General features: G+C 46.1%; 1 protein-coding gene across 1 annotated transcript in view; it reads right to left on the reverse strand.

The window, feature by feature from the left end:
* Positions 1–369: 369 nt before the first annotated feature.
* TNR (tenascin R) overlaps positions 370–20,996 on the reverse strand; it is a 213,709-nt gene continuing 193,082 nt past the window's right edge. Inside the window, 6 exon segments of the mRNA XM_033151259.1 lie at positions 370–955; positions 1,943–2,106; positions 3,620–3,781; positions 6,190–6,286; positions 12,217–12,368; positions 19,632–19,764. Of these exon segments, the coding sequence (XP_033007150.1) occupies positions 836–955; positions 1,943–2,106; positions 3,620–3,781; positions 6,190–6,286; positions 12,217–12,368; positions 19,632–19,764 (828 nt within the window). The 3' untranslated portion in view covers positions 370–835.

The following is a 20,996-nucleotide window of genomic DNA, read 5'->3' on the forward strand; positions in this document are numbered from 1 at the left end:
CTGGTGAGGGGAAGGGACATTGACTTTTTAAAGGGACACCGACTCTGTTAAACTCCCCGTTCAGAAGTTGACTTTAAAGCAGGTAAATGTTTAAATGAGAGAAATTTAGTTGGAGTGCCTATCAAATTGGTACAGCATGGGAGCAATACAGGTGAGAGACATTTAGTTCCGAAATCAATTTGACACACGAGCAAGTAGATTTGCTTGCGTTTGTTTTTGGGAACATGACCTAGAGGGTTTGTGTTGGGATGGAAGGATGAAGTGTCTTCGCCTGCCTTGTGTGAAGGGTGGCCCAAATGCCAGGCCTTTAAAGGAATGGAGCTGTGTGGGTTCAGTAAGTTTCCAGATTTTAGAATCTTCTTCCCCGACTGATGGAGATTTGCTGGCTAAGGAGGCATCACTGTGAAAATGTCACTTGGTTCATGTAGCAGCAGCAACAATGGGCAACCAGAGCTCTGGGAGCCGACCTTGGTACCCACTGGCAGAACAGGCTGGCATGTGTAAAGATGCACCCCACGTACAGTAGAAACTGGGTTAAGAAGGAAAACCTTAAATGAAGCCATTTTCTAATAGGTTCAAGAGAGAACAAAAAAAACAAAACAAACTCTTCTTTTATGGAGGTGTGCTGGGTAGGAACTCAAGAAAGTCACTGGGATTGACAGCAAAGCATCAAGGTGGTTCTCTTACCAAAGTGAGCCATCCCTCAGGGGCGTCATGGCTTCCCTCAGCCACTCAGTATGGAGCAGGCTGCTACCTTTTGTCCTCTCCTTCTCAGATTATAAAATACAAACAAATGACAGAAAAGGACCGCTTGTCCAGAGGGATCCTGGCCCCTTCACAGCTGCAGGGACCGCCGCTTCCTCCCCAGGGTGTTGCGATGGTTGTAGGGCCTCATCTTCATTTCCACAAAGGGTATGGAGAACTCGTGTCCTTTCCAGTGGTACCAGTTAATACCCTGTGGGCAAAGCAGGGGGTGGAAAGTCATTGCCAAAGGGATGGGGATACTTGGGATAATTCAGGTAGCATAACAAAAAGGGAGGAGGAGTAGAACAGGGCACTCACAACCACTTCCTACTGAAATACTTTTAAGGCTTAAAAAAAAGCAGAATTGGCTTTATTCTGTTTATAATCATGAGATTTAAACCTCAGAGCACTTTTATTCAAAGTACATTAGGCCTGATTTGCACATTCAGAAGAATGAAGTGATAGAAGAAGAGGAGGAGTTTGGATTTGATATCCCGCTTTATCACTACCCAAAGGAGTCTCAAAGCGGCTAACATTCTCCTTTCCCTTCCTCCCCCACAACAAACACTCTGTGAGGTGAGTGGGGCTGAGAGACTTCAGAGAAGTGTGACTAGCCCAAGGTCACCCAGCAGCTGCATGTGGAGGAGCAGATTACGAGTCTACCGCTCTTAACCACTACACCACACTGGCTCTATAGAGACCTGAGATGGTAAAGAGAACTGCTTTGGGCTTCGGCAAGAGGACCATATTAATGAATGCTCCCCATGTGAAAATCTTAGTTTAAGTAGAATACTAACATAGCTGGGAGAGGTAGAGACAAGATCAACTTTCTCCCTGATAGCCTAGTGCCCTCTGCCACCCCAGAAGTTGTAGCACTGCATTATTTAGCATTGTACAGACCAGGACTTGAGATGACAGAAGCCTCTGCTATATCACTTTAGACTGCAGGTAGCAAATTATATTTTTTTAAAATAAAAAACCCCCGTTTCCCTGTATAAAAACTCCACACAGACATAAAACCACCCTATGAAAGAAAAGTACTTTGTGTAGTGCTTTCACTGCTGTGCTGGTTCACTGTAAGCAGGGAGCTTGTCCCCAGGTGATGAGAGCTCATGCTCTTAACCACACAGCTAAGAGGCTTGCAAAACGTATCATTAACAAGCAGAGAAGCTGAGCTCCTGTTTGCAGCTCCACTCACCTGGCTGTGTCGGGACTCTCCATACTTGCCGTTGAGGTTGGTCCTGTGACAGTTCTTGTACCACCAGGCCCCTTTGTATGACATGGCACAGTTTGTGACGGCAACGTCGTTGTCTCTGTCTCTGGTGGAAAACGGGCGCCCTTGGTGATATGTGAGAGAATCCCCTGCAACAGAAGACAGGTCATTTCCCTCCTGCCTGCAAAGGGACAGCTCAAGCTGAGTTCATGCATGTATGTTTGTCGCTTGGTGGCTGCACTGGTTTTGGCTCTGGGCAGAACAAGCACTGAGGGCTTGTCCTCACTTCCGCTTGCTTTCTCCTGGGAAAACCCACTCTTTACCTCCTTTTTTTTTTTTAAAAAAAATATTTATTGAAATTCTGAATTAAAACATACAAAACCGTCAAACAAACAAACAAACAAAACAACAAATCAAAACATCAAAACATATCAGAACAAATCAAACAAACATACAAAACTTATCACATATTTGTTTGTACTGATAAATGTTAAAAGTGATAAATTAGTTGAAGTACTGACACTCTTGAACTCCTAATCGGAGCAAACGTCAGCTGGGTTTTTCAGTGGCTTGACGTTTGATCTGATTCAGCATTAAAGAGCAGGTTTTCCTGGGGAAAGCAGTGAGGCGAATGGGGAACTACTCCGACCCATGTCTAGAAAGCATGGGACAAGTGGAAAACTGCTTGGACCCCTCCTTTCTAGGGGCAGGACAAGCAAAGTGTGTACGAGCCCCGAGTTGTGAGAGCTGGCCCAAATTAAGAAGCAACTTCTGGGGGTCGCTGCACATATGTGGTGCACAGTTTTTGTGTTTCAGGCAGCCTGACATATTGTTTGCCACCCCCTCCCCCAGTACATGCATCTTTTATTCTATTTCCAGAGCCATGTTAGTCTGTGGCAGCATCTTCTAGGCTGGTTAAGAGCACCTGCTGTTGCACTGACACCACTGTTTTCTCCTTTCCCTTCCTCCCCCACAACAAACACTCTGTGAGGTGAGTGGGGCTGAGAGACTTCAGAGAAGTGTGACTACCCCAAGGTCACCCAGCAGCTGCATGCGGAGGAGCGGAGACACGAACCCGGTCCCCCAGATTACAAGTCTACCGCTCTTAACCACTACACCAAAGAAGGATCACCACCAAGCTATGTTATATCCTCAGGAGACACTTGGGCTTACCTACTAACTACTATAAAGGCCACATTGCATACTTTCAAAAAAGCTGCTGCATGCTGTATTTGTATACAGTGGTACCTCGGGTTACATATGCTTCAGGTTACATACTCCGCTAACCCAGAAATAACGCTTCAGGTTAAGAACTTCGCTTCAGGATAAGAACAGAAATCGTGCTCTGGTGGCACAGTGGCAGCAGGAGGTCACATAAGCTAAAGTGGTGCTTCAGGTTAAGAACAGTTTCAGGTTAAGAACGGACCTCCGGAACGAATTAAGTTCGTAACCAGAGGTACCACTGTATTCCCACCTTATGAATTAAACCGGAGAAGGAGGAGAATGAAATACATGGGTGGGGGTGGAGATACATAGAAATGTGATTGGTTTGCATGGAGAGAACTGGCTGCTCTCTTGTGTGGGTGAGATGAGGCGAGAGCTGTTAAGCCTGAGGGGAAAAGTCTTGGAGTAGCGAGTGGGGAATGAGCCCTGAATTTGTACCGGCAGTGCCATTGTAGTCCCCTATCCGAAGCTTGTACAGGCTCCTGGCATCTCCAACGGAGAACTTGTCATAATATGCAAAGGCTGTTTCCTGGCCGTCTCTCATATCTATCCGCAGTTCATAGCGCCCCTGTGACGTGATCTTGTGCATATTGTCTAGTCCTAGGAAGACAATAAAAAAAAGAGTTTGTAGGATTGCATGCCTAGAAACCATGTGAACAGCACGATGTAAGAACTGGCTCTCAATGCACATGCTGCGATGTGGAATTAAGAGTAAAAGCAGAGTGGAAATTTGCCATACTCCATGTTGTTGTTCGAACCCCTCTGTCCTGAGTCTAGACTTCGTTGTCCAGGAGGTCCATATCGGATGTGGGTTCTGGATAATGGGACCCAGAAGCCAAGCCTCATGCAGGAATGTCCTCCCCAACCTAACTGGCCATTATAAGAATGCATGGAGTCAAGTGTAAAAAACACCATTGTCTGTTAACTCTTTGCAAAGTTCCATGAGAACTGGGAAATACCTAATTTATCCCAATATTCCACAACCCAAGGGCGGGGAATTGCTGTTCCATGGGCATACATTGGGGAAGGGGGAAAAGGAACACCCCCCCACACACATTCTGTGTGCTACCCGTGTGGGGCCACCCATGTGTCAATCACCGGACAGTACCATGACAGCAGGTGACAACTTCCAAGGACAAAACCAGGAATGCGCTCCTAATTTTTCCTTTCTTCCTTTGCAGGTGCAATGTGCATTTAAGAAAGATTTTTTTTGCCTTTGCCATCCAACGCGTTCAAGCTGGGCAGCAAGGAACAATGTTCCTTTGCAGGAGCAATTGGAATCTGAGCTGTTTATGCCAAGAAAGTGCCCTGCCACAAATGGGGCTTGCAGCTGGATTCGGCTCTATGAGAAACCCTGCTTGAAGAAGAGCTGTTGGGAGCACATTCTAAGACTCCTCACTCCCTTCCTTCCTTCCTTCCTTCCTTCCTTCCTTCCTACTGTTTACTGTTTTTATTTATTTTCATGGTACAGAAGATAAATTTTGAGGAAACAATTGTTACAACAGTAAACAACAAGTAACTTGTCCTGATAAAAGTACAGACTTTTATCATTGCCATTTGTTAAAGTTTCATTTGATTCCTCTGAGAGACCAGGCCAGATTTCCCCACGAGTGCTGGGTGGATTCCTGCCACAGTCTGACCAACTTATGTATTCAATAAACATTTGCCATATGAGAAACTCACATGCCAGGTGAGAGCGGCAAAGGGCAAACACAATCCTGTCTGTCTCTTTGAAGCCATGCCTTTTTCTGGCCCATACCTGACTTCAGGTGTGGGGCAGGTAGGCATGGTTGTGGCAAAACAGCCTCATGAGCCAAATTTTGATCCCTGGTGGCCCCAAGTTGGCCTGTGTGACATAAGCTGTTGCTTTGGCTATGCCTCACATAAGCTGTTGCCAGTACTCCGGCCTCTATAGCCAGCTCCTCCATGGCCCCCTGATTCTCTCTCTCTCTCTCTCTCTCTCTCTCACTCTCTCTCTGTCTCTCCTCTCCCCCCCCCCCCATTTCCAGAATAGAATAAACCCATCAGACGTGGCCTTGGGCCCATCGGCTACACATATTTCTGCCTGTAGGTTGAATTGTTTTTCTTTAATCTTTCTTCCTCACAGATAGCTCATGAGAAACTAAAAACTCAATAAATAAGGTATATTTTCAGCAGTGCTAAAATTCCAACTTTTGCCACTTAAAAATACTCCAGGTGTGTCTCTGCTCTGCTGGAGTTGTAAAGCAGTTTGCAAGCCACGCTCCCCTTGCCCTCCAGAAGGATCCTGGTAATTGTAGCTTGGTGAACGTCCTGAGAATTGCGTGTTAGAGACCTTGAGCTCCTCTCATAGAACAGCAGTTCCCAGAGTTCCCTGGGGTGGTGGAATTATTATCAAATCAGTTTAATTATGTAGTGTTGATACAGTCTTCCTACGCACCAGAGATAGGGCTAACATATTTTGTGTTAGAGGTACATTTGCTTGATGTGACCCAAAAGAATTCCTCAGTTTATGCATGGGCTTTTCCCTCAGCAGAAACTGCCAATCATGCTGAATGGCAGAGTTTATCTGTGATGCAGACAAAGCGCATTGAAATGGAACAAAATGACTCCATCTAGCTTGTTTTGTGAGGAAAAGGATGTTTGACCAGTTCCATGGGGGCTAAAGGGCAATTAAACTTGCTGCACTACCTAACAAATGAAGCAGCGACCAGGTCCCAGTTACGAGCCTTTCATGCCACAGAGCCCATCATTAATGAGGAACACGGACAGGACAAAGAATGGAGAAACCTGACGAGTCAAAAGGCAGATTGATGGAGAATGCAGGAAGAGTGAAAGAGACAGATAACTGTCTGATGATGCACAGAAGGCAAAGAAGAAATGAATGACAGAGAGAGAGAGAGAGAGAGAGAGAGAGAGAGAGAGAGAGAGAGAAACCAAGTGTGCCTGATGCAAGACGATATGATGGACAGGTGTCTGGTTTCATGGCTGACAGTGACAGGGACAAGAAAAGGGTAAAGGTTTGTTACCCAGCCAGAACTCATCCTCCAAGTTTCCAAAGCCAATACGATAATCTGCCCACTTCCGAAAAAAATCTGTCAGCCCGTTCTGCCGTCTCTGAAACACCTGCAAAGGAAGAAAGGACAATGGTGAGTGAAGGCAGACCAATCCTTGTGAAATATGAGACACGGTGGCCTTTGCTACCGGGGAAATGGCAGGGAAACACGTGACCCTTCCAGGTGGAAACCTCAAATGAATAAACTTTAAGGGTTTAAAGTTCAGACATAAAACCTCAGGTGTCCCCATAGATTATTGTATGCGCATACATGAACATATGTATGCTCAGGGCAGAGTCACTGCCCATCATGCATTCTTTTTATAAGGCCTTCCTAGCTGTTCCAGAAAAGACTGCAATATTGTTTTGCTGCCATGCTCATTCCAGAAAATAAGGGATGCATCCCAGGTAAGATGGCATGTTTATCTGACCAACTTTTGCTGGACCAAGCGAGTCACTGTGGCGTGATGGGTATTATATTGGACATGGCCCATCTCTGCTCAGCCATGAGAGTATCAAACATCACCATCAGAACCCAGGTTTCAACTTCCGTGTTCAAATCAAAGGGAAGCTCATTTAGCTCCACAGCACAGCGCAACTCTGTCTGTAGGGCCCTTAGCATGAAATTGGACAGGCAGGCTTTGAAGTGGATAAGACAGAAAAATACTTTCCTTCAAAACTCTATGTTGGCTGTATTAAGAATCCACACTGTACGTTTATTTGGCTTGTATGTGTTCTGTGCCAGGAGCAATATGGGTTTAAAGCCAGACTGTCCACTCTTGAGGACAATTGTCTCTCCCTGACTTAGGCTACACCTGTACGTGACCTCGTGACAGCTCACTGACTTTCTTGAGTCTTGAAGTTTCTTTTTCAACAAGGTAAACACTATTCCCTGTTCAGCTAACTTCCTCCACAAACCCCCTCAACTGATTTCCTTGGCTTTCATATCCACCATAGTTAAGCTGAGAAAGGTACCATAGCTGCAAGAGTTCCAGTGTCGGCTTGCACCTCCTACTGCCACATGTCAAGGTGCATCTGCTTCTCTGTTTTTTTAACATTCAGGAGGAATTAAAATACATCCATGTTAACCCGGGAATATGAGGGCTGAAATATACTGCTTCTGGCAACCATGAAATTGTTGGTTGTGAGGACATGGGTCATAGAGCAAGCCGGTCAGTAAATCACACAGTGATTTACTCTTTATTAGCAAAAACACGATCTTCATAGACTTGGCTGAGTGTCAGGCCTAATGAGCACAACAGATCATCCACAATAGGTCTTACTCCATGAAACCATTTGCCAAGACTAAAGGTCCGTGCCTCCCCACAGCTGTCTATGTCTCCTCCTCTCTGATGCTTTTTCCAAGCAATTGGAGTCTGTGCCTGGATGCAGCCTACCTTTGCTCCACCTGTTTCATCCCTCTCCTGGTTCTGGGAGAAGGGCAGCTTGTCGCAGCAGGATTGGTAGACACCTGGGACTCTTCAGCAGCCTGACTCATCTCTGCTTCTTGACCTCCTCTCACTCGCCAGCTTCAGCTTCTGCCTCTGATTCTGGACTTCTCTCTGCCACAGACTCTCCCAGCTCACTAAACCCAGTTACCTCTTCAGATTCTTCTTTTTTTTTTGCCAAATCATTTTTATTAGCTTTTCCAATCATAAAAATCACACCATATATTTATAAATATCAATTAATCCAAATAGTCCAAATAAATCCAAATAAATTGCCAAATTATTGAGTTTTTTAAGACTCCCCTTGCTTCAGACAATTAGGATTTTGATCAACCTCTTAATTCCATCGCCTTCCGTAGTCTCGATGTCATCCGTCTCCTTCTTGATGTTATCTGTCGTTCTTTCTATTTTCTTTCATGCCACTGAGTGCTTTCGCAAGTGAGATAAAACAACCTCTTCAGCTTCTGACACCTCCTCTTCCTAGTCTTCTCCCTCTGACCACTCATCATCGTGCCACTACCAATCCCTGGGCTCTGAGCCTTCTTCCATTGGTGGTTCCTCAGCTGGTTCCACCCACCATTTCTCCGCGTCCAACCAGTCCATGACAAAATGTGACTCTCTTTAAATATTCTTCATGCTTAAAAACAATTGTATTATTTTACTGTTTGGCTGCTTGCCACCCTAGGCTCCTTTGAGAGGAAAGATGGGGCAAACATGTAATCAATACTAATAGTAATAATGTTGGGTGCCAGACAGTTCATAGGCGAAAGTCAGCCCTATGTTATCCTGGCTTCTTTGCACACCTTGCAGCTGCAGCTATGCAGTCACAGTGGACTGCATTCTCTTGCTTTGAAATATTCACGCATGGTATCTACTTAGCCACCCACCAGGCAGCTGAATGATGATGTCAGTCCCACAAGAAAAGCTAACCGCCTTCTCTCTTGCCTGAGCAATGTCTGTTCTCTGTTGCTAACTAATAAGGCCACAGGCAACCTTGCCCGTTACTCTTTGATCGAATTCATAATGGCACACCGTCCCCTTCATTAGCAGCCTTCCTCTGTACTCTGGTACATGGGGCCGGATTTCCCAGGTCCATGCTACTCGTGCCTTAAGACAGGAATTGATCATCTGGTTCCACAAGGAATGACATTTCCCTAATGCACAGGAGGTCTTCTGTGCTCTTAAGGGCCATTATACACTCTGGTTACCAGCCTGTGAGCAGGGGCAATCCATTGCCCTCATGGGTGGTCTGACTCTGTAATCAATGTGGCGCCTCTTAGCAGTAAGCACTTCACAGCTATGGAAGGCTGTCAACAGGGGATACAAAGATATAACACGCTTTCTGAAATATGCTCTGAAAAGGTACCTATGTGCTCGTCCTCTGCATTACCAGGAGGCACATTGGAAAGCAAGACGGTAATATTTATATAAAATGCAAATGTGAAATCCTAACAAGTGAAAATGTGAGCAAAACTGGCTTTGATTAACATTTGCTCGGGACCACAAAGAACCAGAAAAAAGTTTCTTCTGAGGTGAAATCCTGCCTGCAAGCCTTTCGGGGCCCATCCTGGGTCTATTGTGCGCTTCCCGTAGCTGCCATATGTTGAGCAGTGAAATGCAAATTTTGAAAGACACCGTCGATTAATTTCCTTGATAGCATCATGAATCAACTCCAGCTTCACTCTCCAAAGGAGTTGCATGTGTCAAATAAATCACCAGGAATCTCTCAGAGTGTAACTATTATTAACTGAGTCCCTAAGGCATGGAAAATAGAGTACCCTGGCGAGATGGTTCTAGTTACTGACTAGTGCCTCTTTCTTTCTTTCTTTCTTTCTTTCTTTCTTTCTTTCTTTCTTTCTTCTTTCTTTCTTTCCCTCCTAACTACACAATTAAAGGCATGCAACACTGTCCCCTGGCCTCTTGGTTTTTCAAAGAGAAAAAGCTGCTTTGGGAGGGGCAATTTAAAAGTGGTAAAGAACCCCTGACCATTAGGTCCAGTCGCGGACGACTCTGGAGTTGTGGTGCTCATCTCGCTTTATTGGCCGAGGGAGCAGGCGTACAGCTTCCAGGTCATGTAGCCAGCATGACAAAGCCGCTTCTGGCAAATCAGAGCAGCGCATGGAAACACCGTTTACCTTCCCGCTGGAGCGGTACCTATTTATCTACCTGCACTTTGACGTGCTTTCGAACTGCTAGGTGGGCAGGAGCTGGGACCGAGCAACGGGAGCTCACCCCGTTGCGGGGATTCGAACCGCCGACCTTCTGATCAGCAAGCCCTAGGCTCTGTGGTTTAACCCACAGTGCCACCTGCGTGGGTTACTACTGGGTGCTAATTAACCCTTTCCCTGGCTGTTGCTGGACTCCAAACCATTTCTCCAGGCTGCCACCTCCACAGATTATTGTGTTTTATCCTCACAAAGATACACGTGGAACTCTACAGGGAGAAAAGCAGTGTGGATTTGGAGCAGAGAAGCAGCAGAGAGAGAAAACGTTTAAGCCCCATTTCTCCATTCTAACTCCTTCCCTCCCTTTTCTCAAAAAAAAAAATTGTGTGTGAGAGAAAGAGAGGCCTCTTCACATGAATTTAAACAACAGTGTGTGCATTGTATCCTCCACAACAGCTAAAATGGATGCCATCTTGTCAAGCAAACTACAGTGTAGGCCTTAGAACCCAGCAAAGTTGAGGCTCCTCCTGCACAGTTGTCATTCATCATTGTGGGACTGCGCCTCCAGGCTGCCCATTGCCTGTGCTCTCTTAAGATATGGGATGTAGTGGCCAAATTTACACTGTTAGAACTGCTTCACATATTACATTTATCTAAAATAGTATAGGAAGGACCTAAAAGTGTAAAGTGTGAACAATGGACGTTCCCCTCATCAAATGGGCTGCGCATTTTGCGTGGTCGCGAGTAGCCCCCTTGGATCATGGAGCAGCCCCTGGCAGTTGGGCCTGGCACTGCCTTCCCAGGTTGGATACCTGTGGACTCCACCTACTCCAGCAGCCGCCCAATCCCGGCTGGGGAGGTGTTGCCAGGGGAATTGGCCAGGTAGGAGGAGGGATTATACAGTACACACAATAGAACTGAGTCATACATGGGAAGCGGCCGTTGGATTCAGAGCTTCCCACCCTCCACTCCCTCAACTGACGTTTACGTTGCAGGTTAACCACCATCTTTTTCCACAGCCACACAGGCACGCAGGCGCTGCTATGACAAGGTCGCCGTTGATAGGCCGGAAATGACTTTTCCTGCATTGGCAGGTTTCGCCTTTCCCGTAGCAATTTGTCACAACTTTGGCGGTTGCAGGCCTTGGGCGGAATCCTTTAGTCATCTACAGGATTGGTGGTGGCCCCCTGGCCCCATTGTGCCGTCGATAACAGGGTTCCCGTCAAAGGGGTCTCAGGGGAGGCATTGACCATATGCCCTGAGGTTGTCACTGCCCTCCCCCTCCAGTGGCGGCGAATTAGGGGGGTGGGCTATCTGCTTGAACCTATGTTCTCCAGACTAGCCCACTCCCCACTCATGCTGGATAACCCTGAAATTACCCAGAACCCCGGCTGGGGGGCTGGGAAGGATAAACGCCCAATGTCTGAGCCAAGGTCCCCCTACATCTGAATATTAATAAAGTTGTGGCCAATTTAATCCCATAGAACGTTGTCATGTGTTGTTATTTCCCTCAGGTTCGGGGGACTCCGCCTGGCCACGCAATGAGTGAGGATAAACTTGTTTTTGCAAATATATGCACCATATATATATATATATATTGCATCATATGTACTTACTAGTCACAAGGAAGCCAGGATTGGCTGAAGCACCCTACTGAAAAGATCCTTCGCATCCTGGTAGTCTGGCTCTTGCAAGAATGGGGGTGACAATGTCCGCCATATGTAGGCAGAAATAAAGTGCAGAAATGAACACCGAAGAGAGACTGCCTGCTTTGGCTATGTGCTGGTTCAGGGAGTGAAGGTAATCACACTTCCCAGGCACAGAGTGACATTTTCATGCCTGCTACCACTGGGTTGGTAAAGCTTGGCACCTGTTGTCCCTTAGAGCCCTTCCCTCCTAACTGTGGATTTTGCTGCAATAAAATTCCAAATTACTTTCTTGGTTTAAGGCTCTTTTAAAAAAGAAAGCGAAATCTCTATTGTGTCAGCTGCCTTAGACTGTGCTATGCCAGTTTAAAAGCGAAGAAATAAACAGAGGAGAAACATTATCCTACGACATGTTGCCAAAATTTCAAAATATAACTCAGTAGTTGCAGTGCACATGAGCCTTAGTGCTCATGTGCGTGATCGTGAGCTTGATGCATACGCTTTTCCCTGCCCATGGAGAGACTTAATTTCTAGAGACTAAGGAAAGTACTCAACCACAAAGAATTATAACTTCAGCCACTCAGATTAACAAAATGTTAATAAGGCATTCCACACATACCCGACTCAGATATTGGACTCATGAATCACATAACTCTGTGAAGCCATTAAACCCTCATAAATACGACTTTTTGATTGAAGAAGAAGAAGAGGACTTGCATAACAAGTTTGTTTGTTCACTTACAATCCATCCGCCTCCATCCGTGGTCATATCACAGTACACTTGCACTCTCTGGCCAAGATCCCCATTAAGAGAGATGGTGTAAACACCGTTCATCATGTCGCCATTCATCAAATGTTGGGCACAGTCTTGAGGATTCATAAACACACGACCTCCTGTAAATTAGCGCAGTGAACACATCAGCAGTGATATCACACCTCTGCATGCATATCACATTGGCAAACACTTTTAGTTACAGGTGGGTAGCTGTGTTGGTCTGCCATAGTCGAAACAAAATAGAAAATTCTTTCCAGTAGCACCTTAGAGACCAACTGAGTTTGTTCTTGGTATGAGTTTTCGTGTGCATGCACACTTCTTCAGATATCTGAAGAAGTGTGCATGCACACGAAAGCTCATACCAAGAACAAACTCAGCTGGTCTCTAAGGCAAACACTTTTGTTCATGATAAACCAAGACCATGACAGGGAGGTCAGATCCTGTGAGTGCTCTTACTGTATAAACTGTGCCCATTTTAAAATTTAAATCAGTTTTGCTGATAATGGGGACACTAACTAAGGTACACTTCGGGTGTCTGATATTGCACAAAGAAAAGATGGAAGACTGGAGGAAGTTGAGCTAAATAAGGCTATTGGTTATTCAACCAAAATGGTCAAAGGCCTAGAAACGATGCCTTATGAGGAACGTCTTAGGGAGCTGGGTATGTTTAGCCTGGAGAAGAGAAGGTTAAGGGGTGATATGATAGCCATGTTCAAATATATAAAAGGATGTCATATAGAGGAGGGAGAAAGGTTGTTTTCTGCTGCTCCAGAGAAGCGGACACGGGGCAATGGATTCAAACTACAAGAAAGAAGATTCCACCTAAACATTAGGAAGAACTTCCTGACAGTGAGAGCTGTTGGACAGTGGAATTTGCTGCCAAGGAGTGTGGTGGAGTCTCCTTGTTTGGAGGTCTTTAAGCAGAGGCTTGACAGCCATCTGTCAGGAATGCTTTGATGGTGTTTCCTGCTTGGCAGGGGGTTGGACTGGATGGCCCTTGTGGTCTCTTCCACTCTATGATTCTATAATCTAGTCTAGGGCTCCAGCTGGCAACAGTTATCAGGGATGAGTCTTCCTGAGAACTTTTAACTTTGGACCTTCTATACTTAAAGGATGGGTTCAACCAGACTTCCTTTTGTGACAAATTTCTAGGCATAGATCCAGGCTTTAAAGCTCTGTGTCCAAGCAGGTTTGTTTTTGTCCCAGTACTTTCCTTTGGAAAAACCATGTTTTACTGCTGAATCAGAGCAAATGACAATCAGGTTTTCTGAGGATTGCTGTTTGATCCAATTCAGCGGTAAAACACAGGTTTTCCTGGAGAAAGCACTTGGGACGTGGAGTTTTAAAACATGGACCTGTGCCTGAAGAGTGTGGCACAAGAGGAAGGCTGGACGAGCCCCATGAGGAAATAGGCCTCCCTAAGCAGAGAGTCATCTTATTTCAAGGAGACTCCAGGTCCTTGACAAGACCACGTAAACGTACAGGAATGAACTTTCCCCAATTTAATGGGGTGCGTGTTTTGCGTGGTCATGAGTAGCTCCTTTGGATCACGGTTGCAGCTCCTGGCAGTTGCTCCTGGCATCACCTACCCAGTTCGGATACCTGTGGACTCCACCTACCCCAGCAGCCACCCAATCCTGGCTGGGGAGGTGTTGCCAGGGGGACTGGCCAGGTAGAAGGAGGGATTATTCAGTACACACAATAGAACTTGAGTCATACCTGGGAAGCGGCCGTTGGATTCAGAGCTTCCCACCCTCCACTCCCTCAATTGACGTTTACGTTGCAGGTTAACCACCTTCTTTTCCCACAGCCACACAGGCACTCAGGCGCTGCTATGACAAGGTCACTGTTGAAGGGCCGGAAAGGACTTTCACTGCATTGGCAGGCTTCGCCTTTCCCGTAGCAATTTGTCACAACTTTGGCGGTTGCAGGCCTTGGGCGGAATCCTTTAGTCATCTACAAAATTGGAGGGGGTGTGTGGGACAGTGACCCCTGCCCCCATTGCGCCATCAATACCAGGGTTCCCGTCAAAGGGGTCTCAGGGGAGGCATTGACCATATGCCCTGAGGTTGTCACTGCCCTCCCCCTCCAGTGACGGCGAATTAGGGGGGCGGGCGATCTGCTTAAACATATGTTCTCCAGACTAGCCCACTCCCCACTCATGCTGGATAACCCTGAAGTTACCCAGAACCCCGGCTGGGGGGCTGGGAAGGATAAATGCCCAATGCCTGAGCCAAGGTCTTCCTACATCTGAAATATTAATAAAGTTGTGGCCAATTTAATCCCATAGAACATTGTCACGTGTCGTTATTTCCCTCAGGGGCTGCCCGGGGTTCGGGGGACTCCGCCAGGCCATGCAAAATCTGGGTCTCCTACAGACAGAAATCAATGAAGATAGGATTTCCATTGGCCACAGTGCTCTGCAAGCTCTTTGTCTATCCCATGGCTAGTAGAAGTTGAGGAAATGTATACAAAATTACCGAAGAGAAATGGGGTGGGGAAACCAAATTTGATCAATTTCTATAACTACACACATGTGATTTGCTTTTTTCTTGGCACCAATGATGTTGTTTTTATAAGTAAAAGTGTGGAATGTAGTCCGAGCAGTTTTAAAATATTATTTATCTATTTATTACATTTATATGACACTTTTGTCTTCCAAGGAGCTCAAGGTGGTGTATGTGGTTCTCTCCCTCCCCATTTCATCCTGACGACAAACCTGTGAGGTAGGTTAGGCTAAGAGATGGTGACTGGTTCAAGGTCAACCAGTGAACTTTATGTGTGAGTGGGGATTCAACCCTGGTCTTCCCCACTTGGTCCACACTTCCCTTTGCCCTGCTACTCTTTAGTGCAGAATTGGAGCAAATGCCAATGTGGAGAAAACCCAAAATGCCATTTTCTCTGAGCATTAAAGAACGGGTTTTCCCAGGGGGAGGAGCAGCTGGACAAGAGGAAGTCTGGATAAGTCCTTAGTCTTATAACCACAGGATTTCCACCCTCCCACCCAGGACGGCCCACTCCCCTCACAGCCAACGAAAGCCTAACTGTAGTTACCCCTCTGGAAGGAGCCTTGCTCACACAATCTCTCCCCTCCCCCCTTTAACTATTTCCTCCTCCTCAACAGTTGCTCTGTCAGGGGACTTGTTTCAATTGCCTAACATCCAAGCGTCTTGTGAATCCCCTGGTGCTCCATAGTGATTACTTACAGGTGAAACTCGAAAAATTTAGAATATTGTGGAAAGGTTCGTTTCTTTCAGTAATTCAACTTAAAAGGTGAAACTAATATACGAGATAGACCATGACATGCAAAGCGAGATATGTCAAGCCTTTATTTTATAATTGTGATGATTATGGCGTACAGCTGATGAGAACCCCAAATTAACAATCTCGACTTGGGGTTTCATCAGTGTGCGCCATAATCATCACAATTATAACAAATAAAGGCTTGACATATCTCGCTTTGCATGTCATGAGTCTATCTCATATATTAAACTCCAGTAGCTAATCAAGAAGGCTGATCGCCGAAGAATTTATGCTTTTGAATTATGGTGCTGGAGGAAACTCTTGAGAGTCCCATGGACTGCAAGAAGATCAAACCTATCCATTCTCAAGGAAATCGGCCCTGAGTGCTCACTAGAAGGACAGATCCTGAAGTTGAGACTCCAGTACTTTGGCCACCTCATGAGAAGAGAAGACTCCCTGGAAAAGACCCTGATGTTGGGAAAGATGGAGGGCACAAGGAGAAGGGGACGACAGAGGATGAGATGGTTGGACAGTATTCTCGAAGCTACTAACATGAGTTTGGCCAAACTGCGGGAGGCAGTGAAGGATAGGCGTGCCTGGCGTGCTCTGGTCCATGGGGTCACGAAGAGTCGGACACGACTGAACGACTGAACAACAACAAGCTAATGAAGACAATTGCTTACATAAATTGACTTTTCCATGATATTCTAATTTTTCGAGTTTCATCTGTATTTCAATTCATATTCATACCTTTTGAACTCTAAACAGACCTTGGAAGACCTGGGCGACAATAATAAAGTTTCCTTTGTGCCGCTTATCTCGCAATTCTCCTAGAATCTCATGTACATATGAGCCACAAGGACAGCTATTAGCATGGCTGGGGGAATGAAAGCAGTCAACCTGAGCAGGTTCAAGACTTTCAGTGTACAACTGGGGATTTTCTCTTTTGTTAATCACACTTTATTGTTCTCCTGGAAAGCCTGATGAAATCGAAGGAGGCTGGGCGCTGCGATTCTTAGCTTTCTAGGGTCAAACTGCACATTATGCTAAGGGCATGTTTGAATCCTCCACTTGGGGATCCCTGCATCTTTTGCTTTAGAAAGATCAGCTGCTGAAGGTGGGGTTGGAAACTAAACTGGGGTTGTGATCTTCAGGGAGGTGTTTTCTACCAGACCCTTCTCCTGTGCTGTATCATGTGGAAATTCCCCCCCCCCCATTATTATTTGTCTCTGGATTTGCTATGTTCTGCAGATTTAGCTTGGGGGCAAATGGCAGTGGCGCAAGAGATTGTTCGAGGCTACCTGGTAAAGTCATCATGACAGAGATAAAATTCAAAGCAAGCTGGTTTTCCTGACCTGTAGCCCACTTAGCCACTAGATTACACCAGCTTTCTGTAATGTGTCTCATAACCCTGAAGTCCTTGCTGCTATGTTACGCTGACTTTGTAATGAAAATGCACTGTTTGGAGAATACAGAAGTTGGTCACCTCAGCATATATCAAAATATACCAACCATGTAAAAACCAGCGACACTACACTGAATTACGCCAGGAGGTCTGATATGCTTTTCATCTGTCAGCAAGATCAGTCTAAAAGCTCTGCATTGGCTTTCATCCCGAGCAACATAAGTCACCCTAATCCTTTACACTAACTGAAGTGGAAGGGAGAATAATGCAACAGCCACCGATCTATAGCTGTATGAGGCAAGCAGGGTTTTTGGCTATTGATAGCTGTTGCTGTAACCGACAGCCTTTTCAAAAACCTTTTCATGCACATCAATGAAGAATATATCCGCAGAAAGTTCAAAGGCAGCCCTTTTAGACTACTAGATATAAACACCAAGTGAGTCATTTCAGAACTATATGGGAGGACAGCTCCTTCCTGCTTCTTTTGAACAATTTAGGTACAGATGTAATTGGATTCAACATCCAACCACTTTTGTGCATCCCCTTTCTAAACAAGCCGTTCCACTCTGGGTGCCCTCTTGTGCTGTTTCACAATCTTCATGAGTCTACACAAGAGCATTCTCCAGTGAGATATTATTATTTCTGTAGATACTCGCCTCTTCCAAATGCACCACAACTATTGGTAGCATAAACTAATCTAAATTCAGGCTGTGGAATCTGATTTAAAAAAAAAAAATACTTGCTATATTATAAAGAAACAGATGTTAGGCAGTCAAATCTGTAGACAGAGCTGTTCGTTTTCACTGACCCAGGAAAATAATGTTGTGTTTTTCACAACTTCAGTTATTTAGGCCTGGAGATGTGTGCAGGATGCTTGCAGGACTTTGACCTAACACCTTAATGTCTTCCTTGCCTTGTAACAGTAGCTGCAGTAGGCTGGCTGGTTCAGTCCTGTAGTTAATCAATGGCTTCCTGCTGGTCCAGGGGCATTTAAAGAGACGAGTGAATAGTAATTCCAGAAGAAAGTTATGGGGGACTCAGAGGATCCTTTGGGGCAATGTGCTCAAGTGGCGGCGGCTGGCAATTCCAGATACTCTTGAATTTGCCTAGTCTAGTTCAATTTCAATCCAGTTTTGGGTAGAAACAGAGATTACACAGGAGGAAACACAGGAGGATATGATCCTTCTGGACCTTTGAGCAGCTCTTGATACCACTGACCATGGTTCCTCCGTGTACGAACTATCTGTGGTGGGAACTGGGGGCCTAGCAGAATGATGTTTCTGCTTATATTGATCATGGTCTCCATTAGTGGTGTTGGGAGATTGCCACTCTGTCCCCTGGCAGCTGTTCTATGGTTTGCCACAAGGTTTTATTTGCCCTTGTGCTATTTAACCCCACTCAGAAGCTTCTTGTAGAGGTTGTCTGGAAATTGGGAGTAATGTGTCACCAGTACACGGAAGACTGTTAGGATATTGGTACAGACCGAGCTGCAAAAGCAGCAGCGAGGCTGGTATGACTGTGTTTTTCCCATGTGAAAGACAGGTGTTTGTCTGCTTTCTCAACCATATGATGTTACTGTATATCTTTACTTTCACTTTCAGTTCTGGCTCAAGAGATGCTAGATGCGTTATGCACAGCTCTGACTTACTGAGCTGGCAAGCAGAGACACACTCTGCATCTTATCTACAATAAAATAGTTTAGCCTTAATGGCTTGTGTGTGTTGTTCTTCACGCTGGGGAACAATCGCATATCAATGTGCCACTGGACTCCAGTAGCCAGGAATGCACTCAGGCTTCGTCCGTGCCTGGGGGAGGTCAGTCTCACAACTTGACCCGGGCGGGACGTTTGAAGCTGTGGAGGTGCTAAACTACTGTCTGCAACTGGTCATGGACTGGATGGAGCCCAGTTAACGGAAGCTTGGTCCATATTAAGGCAGAGGAGCTTTGGGTGAGTGATCTGTTTGAACTGGGGTGGTGGTTGTATTCAGTCTGTTCTGGGTAGGGTGGAACTTTCTTTGAAAGATCATGTCTACAGTTTGAAGTGCTGTTAGATCTAGCCCTATCTGTAGATGCGTGAGTGGCCTCTGCAGCTCCAGCTAGTGCAAGAGCTGTGATCCATCATAGGCAGAGCTAGCCTGCAAGGAGCCAGTGTGGTATAGTGGTTAAGAGCGGTAGTCTTGTGATCTGGTGAACCGGGTTCGCTTCCCCTCTCCTCCACATGCAGCTGCTGGGTGACCTTGGGCTAGTCACACTTCTCGGAAGTCTCTCAGCCTCACTCACCTCACAGAGTGTTTGTTGTGGGGGAGGAAGGGAAAGGAGAATGTTAGCTGCTTTGAGACTCCTTAGGGTGTATGGAGGGGGGTAGTCTGAAGGTACTATGTTTATCAGTTAAGCAATATCAACTTGGGCATGGGCCAAGGTAATGTGTCTTTAAATCTCAAGGGGGAAAAATTACATGTTTTCTTTTTAAAAAAGCCAATTTTCTGATGGGACCTCAGTTAAAAGTGATTGTGACTCAGCTGAGCAACCTCAACAAGCCTCTGACTGGCAAGGAGACCCTCCCTGGATCTTCTTTGGGCTCTAGGGTGGGTTCTCCTCATAAACCACTAGGAGTCTCCATGATGTTCCCCATTATACACGATTTCACGTATGCATGTTGGGGCCTGGAATGGAACTCCTGTGGTGAGTTCTAGCACATTTCTTCTATAAAGAAAGCCCTGTGCAACCCTCTCACCTGTAGTGAAGATGGTAGAGGTGAATCCACTCCTCACAGCATCCTGGGCTGCTTGCAAGCGCACTGTGTATTCTGTGTTTTCCGAAAGCCCCTCTAGGCGGATCCAGGTGTCTTCTGCATCCACAATCAATTCCTGTGCTCAGTCACGAAAAGAGATGGGAAATCAGAGATGAGCAGGAGAGATTTGTGGGGCTTACGTACATGGCTGGCCCAAGACATTTTGGCACCTGAGGCAGAAACCAAAATGGTGCCCGCCTCCCTGCCAGAGAGGGGCGAGGAAAGAACTATATCAGGAACAAGGGGAGGGAGTGGAAAGAAAGGTCTACATCAGGATCTGCTGCACCTGTAGATCCTGCTGCTTTAGGTAGTCACCTCACCTTGCCTCATGGGTGGGCCACCTCTGCTCAGGTACGTAATACAGAAGTGGAACCTGGAGGCATTTAGAGGATCAGGATTCTGGCTTGAACTTACAACCTGAGGGGAGTCAGGTTGTTTGAAAGCAGTCCTCCAAATTTGGAAAGAGGCTGCAAGTATTGTGAGAATTGGAATACTGCTTAGGCTGTCTAGCAGGAAAACCAAGGGTTAAACACCCCCTTCCGGCCTGCCATTCTCCTGTGCAAGTGCCCTTGCCCCCAAATTTATGTTGCAAAAAACCAGGAGTGGGGGCCTCACGTTTTCCTTTGCAACGTTGGCTTCTGCACACAAATCATTCCCACAAGATGTTCTCGGACACAGGAGAGGCCTGCAGGAGTGATATGGGGTTGTGAGGTCCCAATGGGTTTCCCACATGATTAGTTTTGTGCGGTAAAATGACTCTTGCTCCCCATTTGCAGCACACAGTCCATCTTCTAGCTTGTCTCGCGAATTTGCTATATTTTGCTTATTTATGGCAAAATGCAATATGTCATCCAGATAGTGCACACACAGTCTTTTCCGATGCAGCGCTCACAACGGTGACATTAAATGTGCCATAGCTGATGCAGTTTTGGATAAGAGAATGACTCTATTCCCCTCCACACTCTGCAGTTTAGCTGCGGAAATGGTATCCCGTGAAGTTTCATGACTTTCCCAATTGCTTGTTTTGTGTGTCGAGACCCTGTGGCCGCCCCCTCGAGGATGAAATAAAACACAGGGATACAGGATATAAGGTTAATGTTATTGGGCAAAATTTGGCCACAACTTTATAGGTTACAGAATGTGAGCGGTATTGGCTTAGGCATTGAGTGGACCTGACTATATCTGACTCCTGCCCGCAGAGCAGGGAGTCAAGTAAGGGTAAACCACTGGTAGGGGGAGCTCCATCGATTCAGACCAACTCGAGCTCCCCCTGGGTTCCCAAGGGGTCGCAGCATGGCCCTAGCCCAG

Source organism: Lacerta agilis, chromosome 6, assembly GCF_009819535.1.
Source record: "Lacerta agilis isolate rLacAgi1 chromosome 6, rLacAgi1.pri, whole genome shotgun sequence".
NCBI classification, from domain to species: Eukaryota; Metazoa; Chordata; class Lepidosauria; order Squamata; family Lacertidae; genus Lacerta; species Lacerta agilis.